General features: G+C 36.5%; 1 protein-coding gene across 2 annotated transcripts in view; it reads left to right on the plus strand.

The window, feature by feature from the left end:
- Positions 1-16,988, plus strand: part of FAM120B (family with sequence similarity 120B) — a 122,462-nt gene that overhangs the window by 32,713 nt on the left and 72,761 nt on the right. For both annotated transcript variants that reach the window (XM_044671932.1, XM_044671931.1), the window contains exons 4-5: positions 8,568-8,740; positions 13,971-14,063. In XM_044671932.1, coding sequence (XP_044527867.1) covers positions 8,568-8,740; positions 13,971-14,063 — 266 coding nt within the window. The remainder of the gene's footprint in view (positions 1-8,567; positions 8,741-13,970; positions 14,064-16,988) is intronic.

Genomic DNA, 16,988 nt, shown 5'->3' on the forward strand with positions numbered 1-16,988 from the left:
CTGGGTGCTAGCATACCCATTGTATGCAGAATTCAAGGATTGGAAGAAAATTTAAGAGATCATCAAATTTAATTTCCTATTTCCAGGCAAGGCTAGACCTGCCAAGTACACTGTATATCTTTTGATTGGTTATTTCAAAGGAAGAGAATAAACTAAAATGTTCACAGATTACAAAAGACAAATGGTTTAGAATTAAACACCTTACTCTTGATGCTTGCATTAATGGTAATTTTTTTCCTCTTCTGAGAAGTGGGTCTTTGATGAGCCTGGGCAATGTATCTTACTGAGGAACTTACAGAAACCTTGTCCATTAAAAGGGGGAGGGAACCCTCTTTCCTATAACAGAACATGGTTTCATATAAGATTCAGTACTTCCTTTCTTTCTAAGTAAAACTAAACAGAAATGATACCTACTTTTTTTTTGTTTGTTTGTTTTTTAAACCCTTGTACTTCGGTGTATTGTCTCATAGGTGGAAGAGTGGTAAGGGTGGGCAATGAGGGTCAAGTGACTTGCCCAGGGTCACACAGCTGGGAAGTGACTGAGGCCGGGTTTGAACCTAGGACCTCCCATCTCTAGGCCAGGCTCTCAATCCACTGAGCTACCCAGCTGCCCCATGATACCTACTTTTTAACAAAATTAGGGAGGGAAAGAACCTATATTGACCAGTGAACATGAAAAGCAACTTGTTTCTCTCTACTACATATTTTATTCAAATGGCCTATCCATGTGTTTCTTTTACGAGTGTGTAAATTAAACACATATGTATATTTGCACATTAATATCTACCTATTTCATTATTTTTACCTTTCATGGAAAATCATCTAAGAATCTTATAACGAGGATAGAGTTTGTGACTATCCTCACTAGTCCAAACACTAGAAGACGCCCGTGTACACTGGTCTTTCTCTCATGAACCTAGCTATCTTCCTTCTCCTTCAGCTATTCAAAACAGAAAAAAATTAAAAATCTCATCAAATATTGCTGTATGCAATGCATATGCCTCAAGGATTTATATACACTTATACCCACTAAAAAGGGAGGAACTTCACCCCAGAATGAATACACTTGAAATAACTATTACTGTCTCCAAAATTTAGAGATTACTTCTCAAAGAAGTGTGCAAATGTGCTGATGTTCTCTCCTTCTTTTTGAAAAAGACATTATATACTTTATTTACAATTTCAATTTTTAAAAGACAGAAAACAATTCTATATAACCTCTTTAGTCGTCAGGAAAAACTGAATTCAGTATATATTTCCTGGTTACTTATGGACATTTGTCTGATAGGAGGTTTATAGTTTTTTCCTAGCATTAAAGGTCATTCATTTTTTTGTTTTTACAAAATGATGAAATAATGACAAGTAAAATGTACCCTAAAGAAATGTATCTGTTTTGATGCACATGTATCTTTTTTTTTTTTTAACCCTCACCTTCCATCTTAAAATCAATACTGGGTTCCAAGGCAGAAGAACAATAAGGGCTAGGCAATGGGGATTAAGTGACTTGCCCAGGATCACACAGCTAGGAAGTGTCTGAGGCCAGATTTGAACCCAGTATCTCTGGTCTCTAGGTCTGGCTCTCAATCACTGAGCTACCCAGCTGCCCCAACATGTAACTATCTTTTACTATAAAGCGGATATTTCACAATTCTGATGTTTCAGCTCTCTCCCAGATAATATTACTTAAGCTTTTCATTTGGCACCTGAAGTATGTTCAAATATGAGGCAGATAGATGGCATTATGGAGAGTGGATAGAACATTGGACTTGACATCAGGAAGACCTGAGTTTGAATCCTGTATCAGACACTTACTAGCTTTGCAACCCTGGGCAAGTCACTTACCCCCTTCCTGAATCATTTCCTTCATCTGTAAAATGTGGGAGTTGGACTCAATAATCTATTAAATATTTTTCCAGCTCTAAATTTGTGAGCCTTTGTAGAAAAACTCGTCAAATCTTAGTTTTAAAGGGTGAATATCAGATTTTAAATCATTAAATATTGCATGTGTGTTCAATTAAGTTAAAATGGGTACATTCTAGATAACATGATTGCTTTGTCTTTTAAATGAGCTAGTGTGGGGGCAGCTGAGTAGCTCAGTGGATTGAGAGTAAGGTCTAAAGACAGGAGGTCCTAGGTTCAAATTCGGCCTCAGACACTTCCCAGCTGTGTGACCCTGGGCAAGTCACTTGACCCCCATTGCCCACCCTTACCACTCTTCCACCTAGGAGCCAATACACAGAAGTTAAGGGCCTAAAAAATAAGCAAATAAATAAATAAATAAACAAACAAACAAACAAATAAATAAATGAGCTGATGTGATCATCATCTAAAAAGAACAAAATGAGCTTAAAATCTCTATAATTCTATTTTCTTGTACAACTTTAAATAGAAATAGGGTATAGTACCATAGAGCCACAGCACAAGATTTTAGGTTTTGCCTGGCATGATTTTTAAAACCACATTCTCTTTGCATTCTGAATGCAGTAGATATTCTAAGCAGTGTAATAATGTAGTTTCACAAGCATGAAATTATACAGCACATCCGTGTAAATGCTGAGTTTAATGATATTGAGATGTTAATGCATTCTACCCAGTTTATATCTGAATGAATTATTTGCTTATTATAAATAAGCCATTGAAGCTTACCAGCCAGAGTAAAGATTTAGTATGCATGTGAGCATTTGGGGTTTGTTTTGTTTTGTTTTGCTTGGGCCCAGAATTCTGAATCCAAGGAGGACCCTAAATAAATATTAATTTAAATGGAATTTATGAATTAAATCTCCCCACAAATGAACTTAAGGAATAAGATCTTTGCATGTTTATTTAGAAGTATCACCTCTCACATCCTGAGAGAGGCCTACACCCGTCAGTTTTGTGGTTTTCTCACCCTAGGAATATGTGAGGAGAATATCCATAAGATAACTCTTAAACGCAGCTATTAAAACACTTATTTCCATATAAAAAGCACCCAGAAATGACATGGCCTAGAGTCTCAGAGTGTCTTTCTTCAGTTGACTTGTGTTTATAGCTGTAAAAACACAAATGGGACAGTTGCTTTGTTACTAATGAGGCCCGTCCAGCCACCCTCCACCCAGGGGTTACGTCCTTCCATGCTGCTCCAGAGTCTTCAAAGCTGTCAGTCATAGAAATGACCTCCTTTGCCCCGCCCTTCTGCTGGCTGCTCTGTGGTCCGCCCTGTGAAAAGACCCTGGGCTGTTCTGTCTGGCTATTCAGAAAAACTTTTTACTAAATGATGTAATTAGGGTTTTGAAGCTGATGTATTTTTGATGGAGTGCTAGTGAGTGACCTCAGGACCAAGTTGCTTCTTTAGACCTTTAAATTATTATTAGCGACATTTCCACTTCCCAAATGTCCCCTATGCACTCGGAGCAAGGAGAGAGGCCCCTTTGGTTTGACTGGAAGAGTCTGTCTCCTTTCCCACAACTCAGATATCCTGGGGATTTCTGCCACCCCTAACTCTTAGGTTCTAGCTGCCTTCCCCTGGAAGCAGACCCGCTCCCACCCCCTTACAATACTGATCAAGTTGAGCAATTTCTCACAGATGGCTTATCTTAGATTGGTATCATTTAGGGCTCCTGTGACTCCAGATTTAAAAATAACTCCTCTTGGTGTGGGATGCACAATTGAGGCAAACAGGCATATCTTCAGGTAACTCCAAAGAAAATAACCTATTTCCCTAAGGAAGATGGCAGATATTGTTATTATAATAGAAGGAAAAATTGCCCTTGGAGGCAGCCAGATGTCTCAGTGGATGGAGTGCTGGGCTGGTGTCAGGATGACCTGGGTTTAAGTCTGGCCTCAGATACTTTCTAGCTTTGTGACTTAACCTCTGCTTGCCTTAATCCACTAGAGCAGGGGTTGGCAACCTTTTTGGCCGTGAGAGCCATAAACGCCACATTTTTTAAAATGTAATTTCATGAGAGCCGTACAGTGCTCACAGTGCCGCTCCTGTAACAGCGCCTGAAAAAAAATGGACTTTATGGCTCCTGCAGAAAGAGCCATACATTGCCGACCTCTGCACTAGAGAAAGAAATAGCAAACCACTCTGATAGCTCTGCCAAGAAAACCCCAATGGACAGTATGGTCCACGGGGTCACAAAGAGTCAGACATGACTGAACAACAACAACACCATTGAGGACCCAAAGAAAGATAAAAGACAGTCCCTGCCCTAGAAAAGTATACAAGCCGGTGGGGGAACTACGTGCAAACAACCATATACAGACCAGGTCTATACATGACAGACTGAAGATAATCAACAGAGAAGGCATTTGCCTTCTCTTAAAGCAGTTAAGTGGTATTGGGAAAGATTTCTTTCAGAAGGTGGGGTTTTAACTGAAAGCAGAAGGAAACCCTGAAAGTTAGGAAGTGGAGTTTGGAGAAAGGAAGTGGAGTTCTGGTTGTGAGGGAAGAAATCAAGTGAAAGTCAGGAGTCAGAAGATGAAGTTAATCTATTTAGAGGAGAAAGATTATCTAGACTAGGAGACTAGAAATCTTTAAGTGTTGTGTTTCACATCATCGAAGTCAAAATAGTGCCCTCAGGCCTTATTCTGCCATAACACTCCCAGTATGGCCAGAAACCAAAACTGTTTTTTAATATTTAGCAAAATAAACCAAAATTAGTAAATAATAATAGTAAGCACTGTTAGCATAATGTTGGGCACATAATAGGAATTTAATAAATGCTCATCAAATGATTTATTGTTTAGTAAATATTTGTTGAATGTACTCAAATGAATCTGTTATAAAAATTAATTCAAGAGTCCTTTCTTGGGGGCAGCTTGAGAGACAGGAGGTCCTGGGTTCAAATCTAGCCTCAGACACTTCCCTGCTATGTGACCCTGGACAAGACACAACCCCCATTGCCTACCCTTACCACTCTTCTGCCTTAGATCCTTAGATTCTTAAATACAATACTATGTATTGGTTCTAAGGCAGAAGGTAAGGGTTTAAAATAAATAAAATAAAATAAAATGGAGTCCCCTCTTAAGGATTACAAATTATAACTCATCCATGACTGCCCATCATTATGTGTCTCATCTACATCCTCCTGAAAGTTGGACACAGGGAGTCCCTTTAGCATTATGGAGGCCTTTCTTCTCAATTTCTTCCAACTTTCAGCATTGCATATAACACGCTAACCATCTGCCATTCATCTCTCTCTCTGGCCCCATAACCAAACCAGCCTATCACCTATTTCTGTTACACAATTCCTTAATAACATACTTAGAAGTTTGAGAGGATTTACATTGCCACAAAGGATAAAGGTAAAAACTGAAATCAAACTTCTTCTTGATCTCCCTTTTTGGTTTCATTTGTCTCCTTTTTATTTTAAAAAAGTTTTTATTGAGTCTTTTTTTTTAATCACCATAATTTCCCACAGGATCCCTTATCCTACCCCTCTTAGACAGCTGTCCCGTATTTAGCAAGTAGTGTTTTTAAGATGAAAAGAAAGAAGAAAAATCATCATAAATTGTATTGGATTGTGGTAAATAAGAGTACAAGGTTTTTTCTAGAAAAAAAAATTATCTGAGTCTCTTTGTTTGGGTATGTTCTAAAAAATATGTCTCTAGGGGAGGAGCCAATAGATGAGCATTCAAAAACTAGAATCTAGAAGGGATCTTCCTTCAGGGATTGACTTGCCATGCTCTGAGGAAAAGGTGGCAGTGTTTTTCAGGCTGGGCCAACATAAACAAATGAATAAAGGAAAGAAGGAAGGAAGAAAGGATAGAGGAGGGAAGGAGTATTTATTAAAGTTCTTCCTTTGTTGGAGACACTATGTTAAGCTCTGAGGATACAGATTTAAAAAGTGAAGACAGTGCCTGCCTTAAGAACTATACACCCTAACAGAGAAGTTGAATATGTATAAGGGAATGGTGGCCTTGGAAATATTGGTTTGGAAAATTACAGGAATGTTGAATTGAGTCATAGGGGGAGTATTTTGACAAACCCTTTCCAAGAACAATAACAGAGTTGATTTGAATATAGTTCCAGAAGTAGAAGATGGAGGAGGGTAGCAGACAAGAGATACTTGAAATGGGAAATGGCAACTGGAGAGACGGCTGGGAAGATGGGGTAAAGCATGGCCGGAACTGGTCCTAAATATAACGAGCAACTGAGGCAACCCCTGATATGTAGCAGAATAGAGGGGGAGCTCCATAACTTGCTTTCTGGTTTAGGTGGTGCATGGTAGTTGGTGAGATGCCTGAGAAGTGAAGATGATACCAGAATTTTTTTAATAAGTCAGTTTAATGAAAACATTAACAAAACTGAATGTATGACTTTACATAAAGCAAAATTACTTGACTAACAACTTTCCCTGATGTCTGCAAACTGATAATAGAAAAATTCTTCCTAATGTCCTGAAGTCTCTTGCTTCTGATATCTAAGCATGATATGCAAGGTCACTTCTAACTCTAAGTATTAATAATCCAGTTATCTTTTGGCAGAAATAAAATATAGTTCCCCATTCTTCCCCATGTGAACCTTCGGAAATGTTGTCTTCTATATTACAAGAAGTTTTAATAGTCTTCCACTCTTAGCTTAGGATTTAAAAGTATAACAGACCTTACAGATCCTAGACCTGAGACTAACCCCCTAATTTTATGGAAGAGGAAACTAAGACTCATAGACATTTAGTGACCTTCCTGAAGTTACTCAACTATTAAGTACCAGGGTAGAGATTGGAACTCAAGGGTTTGTTTGGGTTTTTTAATTACAAATACAGCATTCTTTAAATTTTGGTACTGAACATACTGTTTAGGATTTGAATTTTCTTTCTAATTTCATTTAATTGTTAATTTTAAGGAAGGGGAAAATATTGTTCTCCATACTTTTAGAATAAAATGCTTCCATTGCCTATTCATCCTTACCTCATAAAAGGAATTGATCTTTAAGGTATGTTCTTAAATGTGTCTCGTAGACTTAAAGTGATTGAAAAAAATGGATCACCTATAACTTCACCTGTGATATTTAACTAATAGACCTCATTACTAGGAAAAATCACACCTGACACCTGTTTTGAACTACTTTCTTTGCATTTGCTTTGTACCATTGCATTTTTTCCTTTTTTGTCTCATTTTTCAAGGAAAAAGAGAAAATACACCCTTTTGTGGGGTTTTGCTAGAAAAAAAAATGAAAGGAAAAGTTTCCTTGGTAGAAGGAACACTTCTGAATTTTCAGAATTGCAAATGGCTTTTTTGGGGTGTGATTCTGTACATGTTGTCAGGAAATGTACAGCTAAGAATATTAAAATAAATATTGTAAACATTAAAGGAGAAAAGTAGAAAAATCAACCATCTAGATTCATTTAACTCTGGTACCATTTGGTTAGTGGACTTTGTTTGCTTAGTAAACATGTGTAACATCTAGAACTCAGCATCACAGCACTTGAACCATTTATTGTGACCAAGTGTTGCTAACTGAAGACTGCAGCTGCTTCTAATAAAGGGAGATGTGTTATCAATTACAGCTTAATCTGCCTGATCTTAAAACTGGCACCTTTCTGTTTGCTCAACAAGCAAAAGCAAGATGGCTCTAATATGGCAGCAGTATTTAGGTTGTTCTATTATATATCTCCATCTGGAATTCTTAAACATAACTGAATAGTATGCTCTTGGCACTTAATGGTACTTTGTTTGCAGTGGTTTCTGTACAGTGCAAATGAAAGCATTTTATTTCATTCTTTGATATCTCTATATGTGAGAGATATATATGTACATATATACATATATATATATCTGATGTGTTTATCTATTATATGTGGTCTGTTTTCCTATTATAGATGACCTATCTCTGTTTATAAGTGGATCGCTAAAAATTTCCTGTTAAATGTAACTGGTTTCATAATAGTTTATAATTTTAAAGGTATAGGAGAGAGATAGAAATTAGTATTGAAGAGGCCAGCTTCCAGAAATCATCTCCTAGTTTGGTTCCCCCAAGTAATCTGTATAACTAGTGCATTTGGCCTCCGTATTTATCACACTTGTGATTAGAGATTCATTTTGAAAGTCCCTTAAAGGCATTATGTCATAGTGCTTACCATTTTGCCTTGGAATTAAGAGGATTTGGATTCAAGACCTGCCTCTTGACACATACTAGCACATGATTACACAATCATGGACAAATTATTTAACCTCCCAGGGACCCAGACAACTTTTGTAGATCCTAAGTTATACCAGAGTTGCAGATCTACATTCATGAAGTGAGCCTCAAACCAGCCCAGACTCCCAACTCCACTCCCCCACCTCCAACAAAAAAAAAAAAAGGAAGGGAGAATCATGGAGACTCCAAGTGTTATTGAATGTACATATTTAGGCATTAGCAGAAACAAATGCTTTTCAAGAGTAAATCTGTAAAAAAAACATAATCATGTTCAGTGAAATACTTGGAAATAGAGCATATTTTTAATCTTGAAAAAAGCCTTTGCAAACTGTAAAGCACTAAGTCCAGGATGAAAGATATATTTCCTCTCAATGTATTTCTGGAAGAGGCACACTTTAACTTATTGATTCTGAGAATAATGGTAAATGAACTTGTTTTATAATAGGTGGAACACCTAGTTTGAGAACACTGTGGCTGAGCCAAGAGGCAGGGGTACAATCCCAGCGTTATGACACCTTTCTGGCCTGCTTTCACCTTCGGATTGAAAGAGAAGAACTTCAGACTCTAGACAACTCACTTGCAGCCCTGTGCTGTCTCTTGATCTACCTTCTTGGGCAGGTAATACCTATGAGTACTTTGAGATCTGATACTAGGAGCTACTTTTGACCCTCATTCCTATGGATTATTGTGTTGTGAGATAGTGCCCTTTTTTACTGCCTTTTACTGAATTTTCTCCTACATCTTTAGTATTAGCATCTATCCATAAACCAAACTCTAGGGAAATCATTCCAGTTGTAGTTTTAATGATGTTTCCACTTGGGAGCAGCAAGGTGGCCCAATGGATTGAATCAAGCCTAGTGACAGGAGGTCCTGGGTTCAGATGTGGTCTCTGACACTGCTAGCTGTGGGACCCTGGGCAAGCCACAACCCCCATCGCCTAGCCCTTTCTACTCTTCTGTCTTGAAGCCAATAAGCAGTATTGATTCTGAGATGGAAGGTAAGGTTTTAAAAATAATAAAAATTTAAAATGTTTCTACTCATGATCTTTAGGCATCTTAACAAGGCATATGCCTGCTTTTCTCTTGTTCATTATCTCAGCTGGTTTTTTTAAAGCAGGTTTTTGTGTCTCTCATTTGTCATAGCAACAACAGCCAAAAAACCCAACCAAGTGTCTGCTCTTCTGGCCCATCGAGACATTTTCATCAGCTCCCATGACCCCTTCAAGTTACCCTGTCAATTCTCCTGATCCCTGACCATAACAGCTCATATTTTTTTAAAACAGTATAGCTATTAAATTCTTATTTGGTTATAACAGAATATGTCATAGAATTCTGTTTTTCATGTAAACTTGCCATTACTCTGAATTCACTTTACAAGTTACCAGTTTTATTTAGAGGATATTATTAAATGGGACATTAGATTCTGTCGCTAGGTTATGCTGACTTTCCCTTCTTAATTGCCCATTGCCCTCACATATCTTAAAAGCAGTCATCTAATTCATTATTTAAACATTTGCAAAAGTGGATATTTGATTGCCGTATTATTCATAATAATGCCTCATATTATTGGTTCATGTTATTTTAATATGATTACTATTTTGGTTAACTCAGAAAGGAAGACTAGATAAAAATAATTTGTTTTTTAATAGCTTTTCCTAATCTCAGCAATATATAATTTGATTGCAGAGCCCACTTAAAATCTCTGAGCTAACATTTTTTGTATCAGTTTACCTTTTATTAATTAATTATAAGATAGCTAGTAATTACACTCATGGAAAAAAACTTCACCTTCTCGACCTAACTCAGTGTGTTAATTTGTTAAGTGTAGTTATGGTCTTAACATTTTATAAATTTTTTAAAACACCCTTCTTATTTGCTACCACTTTGAATTCAATTTACAGATTACCATTTTTATTGAGGAAATTATTTAAAATGATACAGCAACTAGGTTATACTAGCAATGAATGTGATTATTTAATCATGTTTCTGGCAGTATAGTATACCCTTTACATTATAGTTTTGCCTTCAATATGTATTTATATAACACTCTGCATATGCATGTCAGCCTGTACATAATGCATATTATGTACATGTCAGTATTTTATTACATGTTTATGTTTATATGTTCATGTTTCATATTTTTTATCCAACTTTACAGTTTGCTAAAGCCTCATCTCTTTGGGTGAGATTTCATGGGAATTCAAAAGAGGATAAAAATATAAATAAGCAATCTCTTCTGACTCATGAAAAATGCATATGTGTACTACTCCTATGCCAAGATAATACCGCTGATCCATCAGCAGCAGGACTAGGAGAACAACACATGGAGCTGTCATTCCAGAAGTAGGGATAGACTATGTGGAGTAGTTCAAACTCTTTAATTTGGTTGGTTTCCTTATGACTAACTGGACAGGCATTTGTAAGACAGCTGGATATAGTTAGTAGTACAGTATGTGGTCATGCCGCGGAATTTTACTTTGTGAAATTAACCAGCCTAGATGTTTTATTTCGATTCATTAGCGCTGTGCTCTAACCCCTAGAATTAAAAATGACCAGAAGAAGATCTTTTTAAAATGGGATTATAAAATTTTTTTCTTGTTATATGTTGTAATTAAAATTAGTTTTATTGTGGAAACCCAAGATACCAGATAAAGAGTTTTAAGGTAAATTGATTTTTTAAAGTGTAAGCTCAAAGTTTTTAAGTGGATCCTAAAATCAAATTATATATTCTTGAGATTAGGAAAATTATCAGAAAATTAATTATTTTTATCTGGTATTTTTGAGTTAATCAAAATAGCAATTATTACAATAATTATTGGGAGGTGAGGCAAAGCAAGGCCCTACTACTTCATCAATGTAGGGAACTCCCAGTATGGAAACTCCCCCTACCACATCAAATCTTTGACTCTCCCATAATTTTTATTCTTAATGAATTGCCTGTTGGCATTATGAGATTAAGAACCTTGCTCATGGTCATGTTAAGAGAATCTATTTTTTTAAATCTTCACAAAAAAAACCTTTAAAAAAGAATGTTTGTATCACAGTAGCCTGGGTGTAATATTAAATTGTTTCTCAATGTGTAAGTACAACATGAATCTTTTAATAATGGTCTCAACCAAAATATATACAAATAAAAATTAGGACATTACTTAGAATAATGATAATAATAACAGCTAACATTTATAGAGCACTTACTAAGTGCTAGGCACACTCATATTAAGTGCTTTACAATGATCTCATTTAATAGAAAATTTGAGGCTCAATTCTACATTTTAACTTTATATATATATATGTACATATATATATATGAGTATAGGTATAGTATGACATTTTCTTGGTTGATGAGAAGGAAGTATATGTTAATGTGCTCAAATTGATATTTTAAATTATTACTCTGTGAAATTGGCTGATAAAGAACAAGAGACAGAATTAAGCACCAATTCAAGTTCATACTAAATGCAGAAAAATCCAGGTTTGTTTGATTTAGGGAAACATTTTCTGGTTGGGTGGTTTTTTTTCTTGTCCACAAATGCTATGTATGCATTTGCAGATTTTTCCATTCCTCCCTGAAATAATTATAGTTGCTGTCATTTTCACAAAGGTGACACCTGCCTTGGTATAAAAATAGGACAGGGTAGAGATGGGGTCGGTAAGAATATTATCAGATCTTAGCAGCCAATCAATATCTTCCGCTTGGGTGGAGATAATGAATGCTAAGAGTACTTTGCAATGTTACACTGTTCCTGATATCCATTACCCTACCTTCCTTTATGCAAGGTTTAGCAGACCTTCCCAAGTGAAGAGGTTTTTCATAGTGGGGGTCAGCAGGAGTCCCTAATGAAAAGTCTTCCTGATTTATAGTGGGGTTATTTTTATCTGAGAATGAGAATATTAACCATTTTTAGCCTTCAAATTGCTGTAAATGGATTTGCTTTCTGGGTTTTTTCCTTCCTCTCTTATATTTTGCCTTACCACTGAATACCTCTAAAAAACAAATGAGCAAAATCTGCACTTCTATGATGAGAGGAAATTATTTTGTAAGAGGGTGCTCTAATAGTTTCCTCTGGGAGGAATTGTAGGTGCTCCCCACTTCACAAGTTAGCAGAACTTCGTGGCCAGTCTGGGTAAATAGTTCCAAGAACTCTGTGAGGTAAATGAAAACTATTAAGTTTTCTTAACTAGAATAATTTCTCCCTCTTCAAATTACTTTGGATTATTTTATATTTAATTTATATTTCCAAACTTATGTACATGTTCTGTTCCTCCAGTAGAATATTAGCTCCTTCAGATCAAGGGCTTCCCTTTACATCAAAAATGATAGAATTAAATGACTAGCAGGGAATTGATATCCAAATAAATGAGGCAAGAGTAAGAGAATACTTAGCTGCCCTTGATAAATTAAATCACCTGCCCTAGACAAATCACCATAGGTCTTGAAACAACTAGCAGATGAAATTACTGAGCCTCTGTTAGAGATGTTTGAAAGATCATGGGGAAGTAGAGAAGGACCAAAGATTGGACAAGGACCAGTCTTGTCCCAGTTCATTTGTCAGATATGTTATAGTGGGGATTCTTTTCATGTAAGGGTTGGACTAGATAGCCCCTGAAATCTCTTCCAAATCTCAAATTTTGTCATTCTATAGCCTAGTGTAGTGCCTTACATACTTCACAAACTTTTGTTGAATTGAATGAATACTAGAACCCAGTTTCTCAGTCATCTTTTCTATTTTGCCCCTTTTTCATTCAACTCTGCCAGAAAACTTCCAACTTGTACTAAGACAGAGTTAACAATTAGGAGAAGCTACTGCCAACCAGTATTTGCTGAAAGCAGTTGCTACATTAAGGGGCCTTAAGAATTCAAAACTTTGTAGTCTGTCAGTATTGCATTAACTTAGAGGATCATAAATTTAGAGTTGGATCAGACCTTAGACCCTATCAAGTCCAACTGCCTCATTTTACAGATGAGGAAACTGAAATTCAGAGAAATAAATGATATGCCCTAGAAGACAATATTTGGTCCTCACAACATCCCTGAGAGGCCAATGCTACTATTATCCCCATTTTATAGGTGAGAAAACTAAGACAAATAAAGGTTACAGGACTTGCCTACGGTCACACATGTAGTGTTTGAGACACTGATTGCAACTCATCCCTTCCTAATTCAAAATTCAGCACTCTGTACCACCCTGCTACTTCTGATACAGAAAACAAAATAAATCAAGTGTCAAAAGAAAGAGAATTGAAATGTATTCTGTTTGTTCACCATTCTGGTATAATGGTTTGCTTCCAAATTAGTACTCCCAGGGTACACGAGTCAGGTTCCAAATAAGATGAAGGGAAGAAAGGATAGATGCTGATCAGTTCTAGCAGGTCTAGCACAACTCTGGATTAACTTAATTCTGGAGTACCCCTGGAAGACTGATTTGATTTTAGGATCAACTTTAAGGCTTCAAGTTGGACCAAAATGGAGTTGGTCCAAGATTTTAGTTTTTGGGGAGACACTCAAGGCCAACCTGGGTCATCTTGGAATTGCCAGCTTAATTTGTGAAGGAGCCAATTAGAAGAAGGCAAAAGGAAATAGGGAGGCAACCTGAAAGGCTTGTGAATTAGATGGGTAACAGGAGACAGTATAGATAATACAGAACCTCAGATTTGGAGTTGGAAAAGATGGGATTATATTCACATTTATCCATGTTCCTTGTTGCTGGCATCCCTTTTACTCATCCTAAAGGTCTAAATACAGAGTATGCATGTGATCTCATATAGGAATTAAAGCCAGTTCGAAAAAAGATTGATTTTTTTTTCCTCCATAGCTCAAAGCTAGGATTTATTTTCTTTCTTTCTTTCAGGTGGATGCTTTCTCCCTGGAGGATATAAATGCTTTTATTGCTCAGACTTTGTGCCTCCAAGGAAAATCAGCTTCTCAACTCTCAGACTTACAGGTACAGAGATCAATTATCGTGGCACTAATCATAAACCTGGAATGGCCAAGAGCTCAGCTTTCTTCCAATTTTTTTTTTACCCCTTATTACAGTTGTTATTTCAAAGGGAAGGTTTAGAGAGATCTTTTTATTGAGAGTTCATGTGCTAAAGTAATTTGATTTTATTTGTTATCATGATGTAACAGCTAAACCTATTGTCTTGTCATACCAGTGAATCTGTACAAATACTATTCTATTTAACATCAGAATGAAACTATTATTCTTTGAGCCTATGATTTGGGTAGGTAACACTGGAAAAAATAGCCAGTATGTTACTTCAAATTCATTCACTCAATCCATCAGTCATCCAAGTATTTATGGAATATTTGTTTGTTTCCAATACCAAGTTTCTTTTTTAAAAAGGTTTCTAAGAAGAGTCTGTTGTCAGTCCTCAGCCCTGCTCAATGATATTGTGTCCATTCTCAGCAGATAATTTGAAGAATGAACCCTATTCAGTGTCATATACCTTGAGCACTCAGTAAATACTTCTTTAATAAAGAAATGAGTATATTTCATCTAGGAGGACCATAATAATCAGAACTGTTCAACAGGTTATTATATCTTTTTCTGTATATGTATATATATATGTATATATATATATATCTTTTTATTATATCTTATTCTGGTCATAACCTGAAAATTGCTGCTCTGACATGCTTCCTCTCCTTTTTATTATCCCACTGATCCCATCATATCTTTGGCTCTTGGATCTTCTCTGTCACTCTCTCTTCTTCCACAGCTAGATTCTTGTTAGTCTGATCCTTTGTCTCAAAACCTTCCTACAAAACCAGACTATTTCTTATCTATTTCTCTGTATTTCTGGCTTTTATGGTAATAAATGTCCAAGTCCATCATGGAGGAATCATAAGCTCTTTATGAATACAGTTCAATGAGTATAATAAGCTTGTATGTGAATGTATACTTGTGTATATGAATATAATAACCTCTTCAGTTCATTTTTACATATCTTTCTAATAATGATTATAATAAATTATAGTTTTAAAAGTATATTTTTGCGTCACAAATTCCACTAAAGGCCTGCTCCAGTGCCTCATTGTGGCATGGAGATGACCCTAAGTTCTCGAAGTCTAAGCTAGTAGGATGCAGGTTCAGACTGGCCCTCCCAGTTGGAAAAGCCTCAAGTTTAAGTCTAAAGGATCAACCTATTTTAGTTTGAAGAGTCCTACTACTAGGTTGATGAAGAATTTGGTAGCAATTGAACTACTTAAGATGACCTGTTAAGTTAAGGATCCTGATTAATATTAGTGGAAGGAGGATCTATAGAGATGGCATAATCTGTTTTGAAATAAAGGTATTTCTGAATCTACATTTAGGTTTCTTACATCTAATTAATAAATTTATTCTTCAGCAGTGCAGTGAATATATAACCTGTTTATATTTCTATTTCAGCCTCTAAACAAGGGAATTTGCAGCTGTGTTATAAATCTTTACAATGAACTGTCTAAACTCCCTTTTATTAGTACCTTCAGTCTTTTAACTCTATTCCCAAGAGAGAACCATATGCTCTTCTGCATTCTTCATAGATTTAGAACTTGAAGGACCTTCCTCAATTCACACCTGGACTATTGCACTAGGCTGTTAGTCATTGTACTGCCTGAAGTCAGAATGCTCTGTTTGGCATTCAAAGCCCTTCATAATCCAGCCCCCTCCTACCTTTCCAATATTCTTATACCTAACTCCTTGGCATATACTCTTTGATCCAGTAACACTAACCTCTTGGCTGTTCCATGAACAAGACACTCCATCTCTTGGCTTTAGGCATTCTCTCTGTTCTCCATGCCTTCAGTGTTCTCCCTCCTCCTTTCTAACTATGGCCTCCCTGGCTTCCTTTAAATCCCAGCTTAAAGCCCTCCTCTTACAGGAAGCTTTTCCTCGCCCCTCTTAACTCTAGGACCCTCATCCCTCTCAATTATTCCCTGTGTTGCCATTCCATAGGTTATTTGTACATATTTGTTTTCATGTTGTCTCCCCCAATTGATTGTGACCTCCTTGAGGACAGGAATTGTCTTTTGACTCTTTTTGTATCCCCAGCACTTACTTAATAAATGTTTATTCCCAATTGCCCTTCTAAGAGAGTCTGAGGAAGCCTATCCCTAAGTACAAGGATATTAAGTATAAGGATTAAAAGAAAAGGAGATTTCTCTTATAAAAAGTGAATTTTAAGAAAGAGGATGCCTCAATGTCTTATGTAAGTGTAGTTCTATCCCAAGAGGGATCAGATACATAAATCTAATTTATCAAGTTAAACCAAAGGCACAAAGATTACTTCAAGAGTATTTAAGAGCCCTGTACATTAAACAAAATAATCAACATTTACTCCTGCTATACAGAATTACCATAACACTTAAGAATCTTTGGTGACTCTCTATTGCCTCTAGGATTACATATGTATGTATAGTGTATACACACACATATTCCATTCACACCAGTCTGCCTGCTGCTTTCTCAACATGAACTTTTGTTTCCAGTCTCTGTGTCTCTATATAGGGTATCCTACTGCTACCTCTCCGAATTCCTGACTTCTGGCAAGGCTCAATACATGCCCTACATCCTGTGGCAAATCTTATCTGACTCCTCCTGTAGTTAGTGCTTGCTCCTTCCTCCAAATCATCACGTATGTATTTATCTTCTCATGTGTTGTATCCAGCCAGTAGAATGTAGGCCCCTTTAAATGAGGGACTGTGATTCCTATGTACCAGACACTGTATTAGTCCCTGGAGAAAAAAAAAAAACAGAGATGAGGCACTTCCTGCCCCCAAAGACTTTAGATTTTACCAAAGGGGAAAAATATATACCAGATATGTTGGGAGGAGGCTGGAAATCAGGGAAGGATTGAGTTCTAGATCTGGAACCAGAGGGCCTCTG

The sequence above is a fragment of the Gracilinanus agilis genome, chromosome 4 (assembly GCF_016433145.1).
Source record: "Gracilinanus agilis isolate LMUSP501 chromosome 4, AgileGrace, whole genome shotgun sequence".
NCBI classification, from domain to species: Eukaryota; Metazoa; Chordata; class Mammalia; order Didelphimorphia; family Didelphidae; genus Gracilinanus; species Gracilinanus agilis.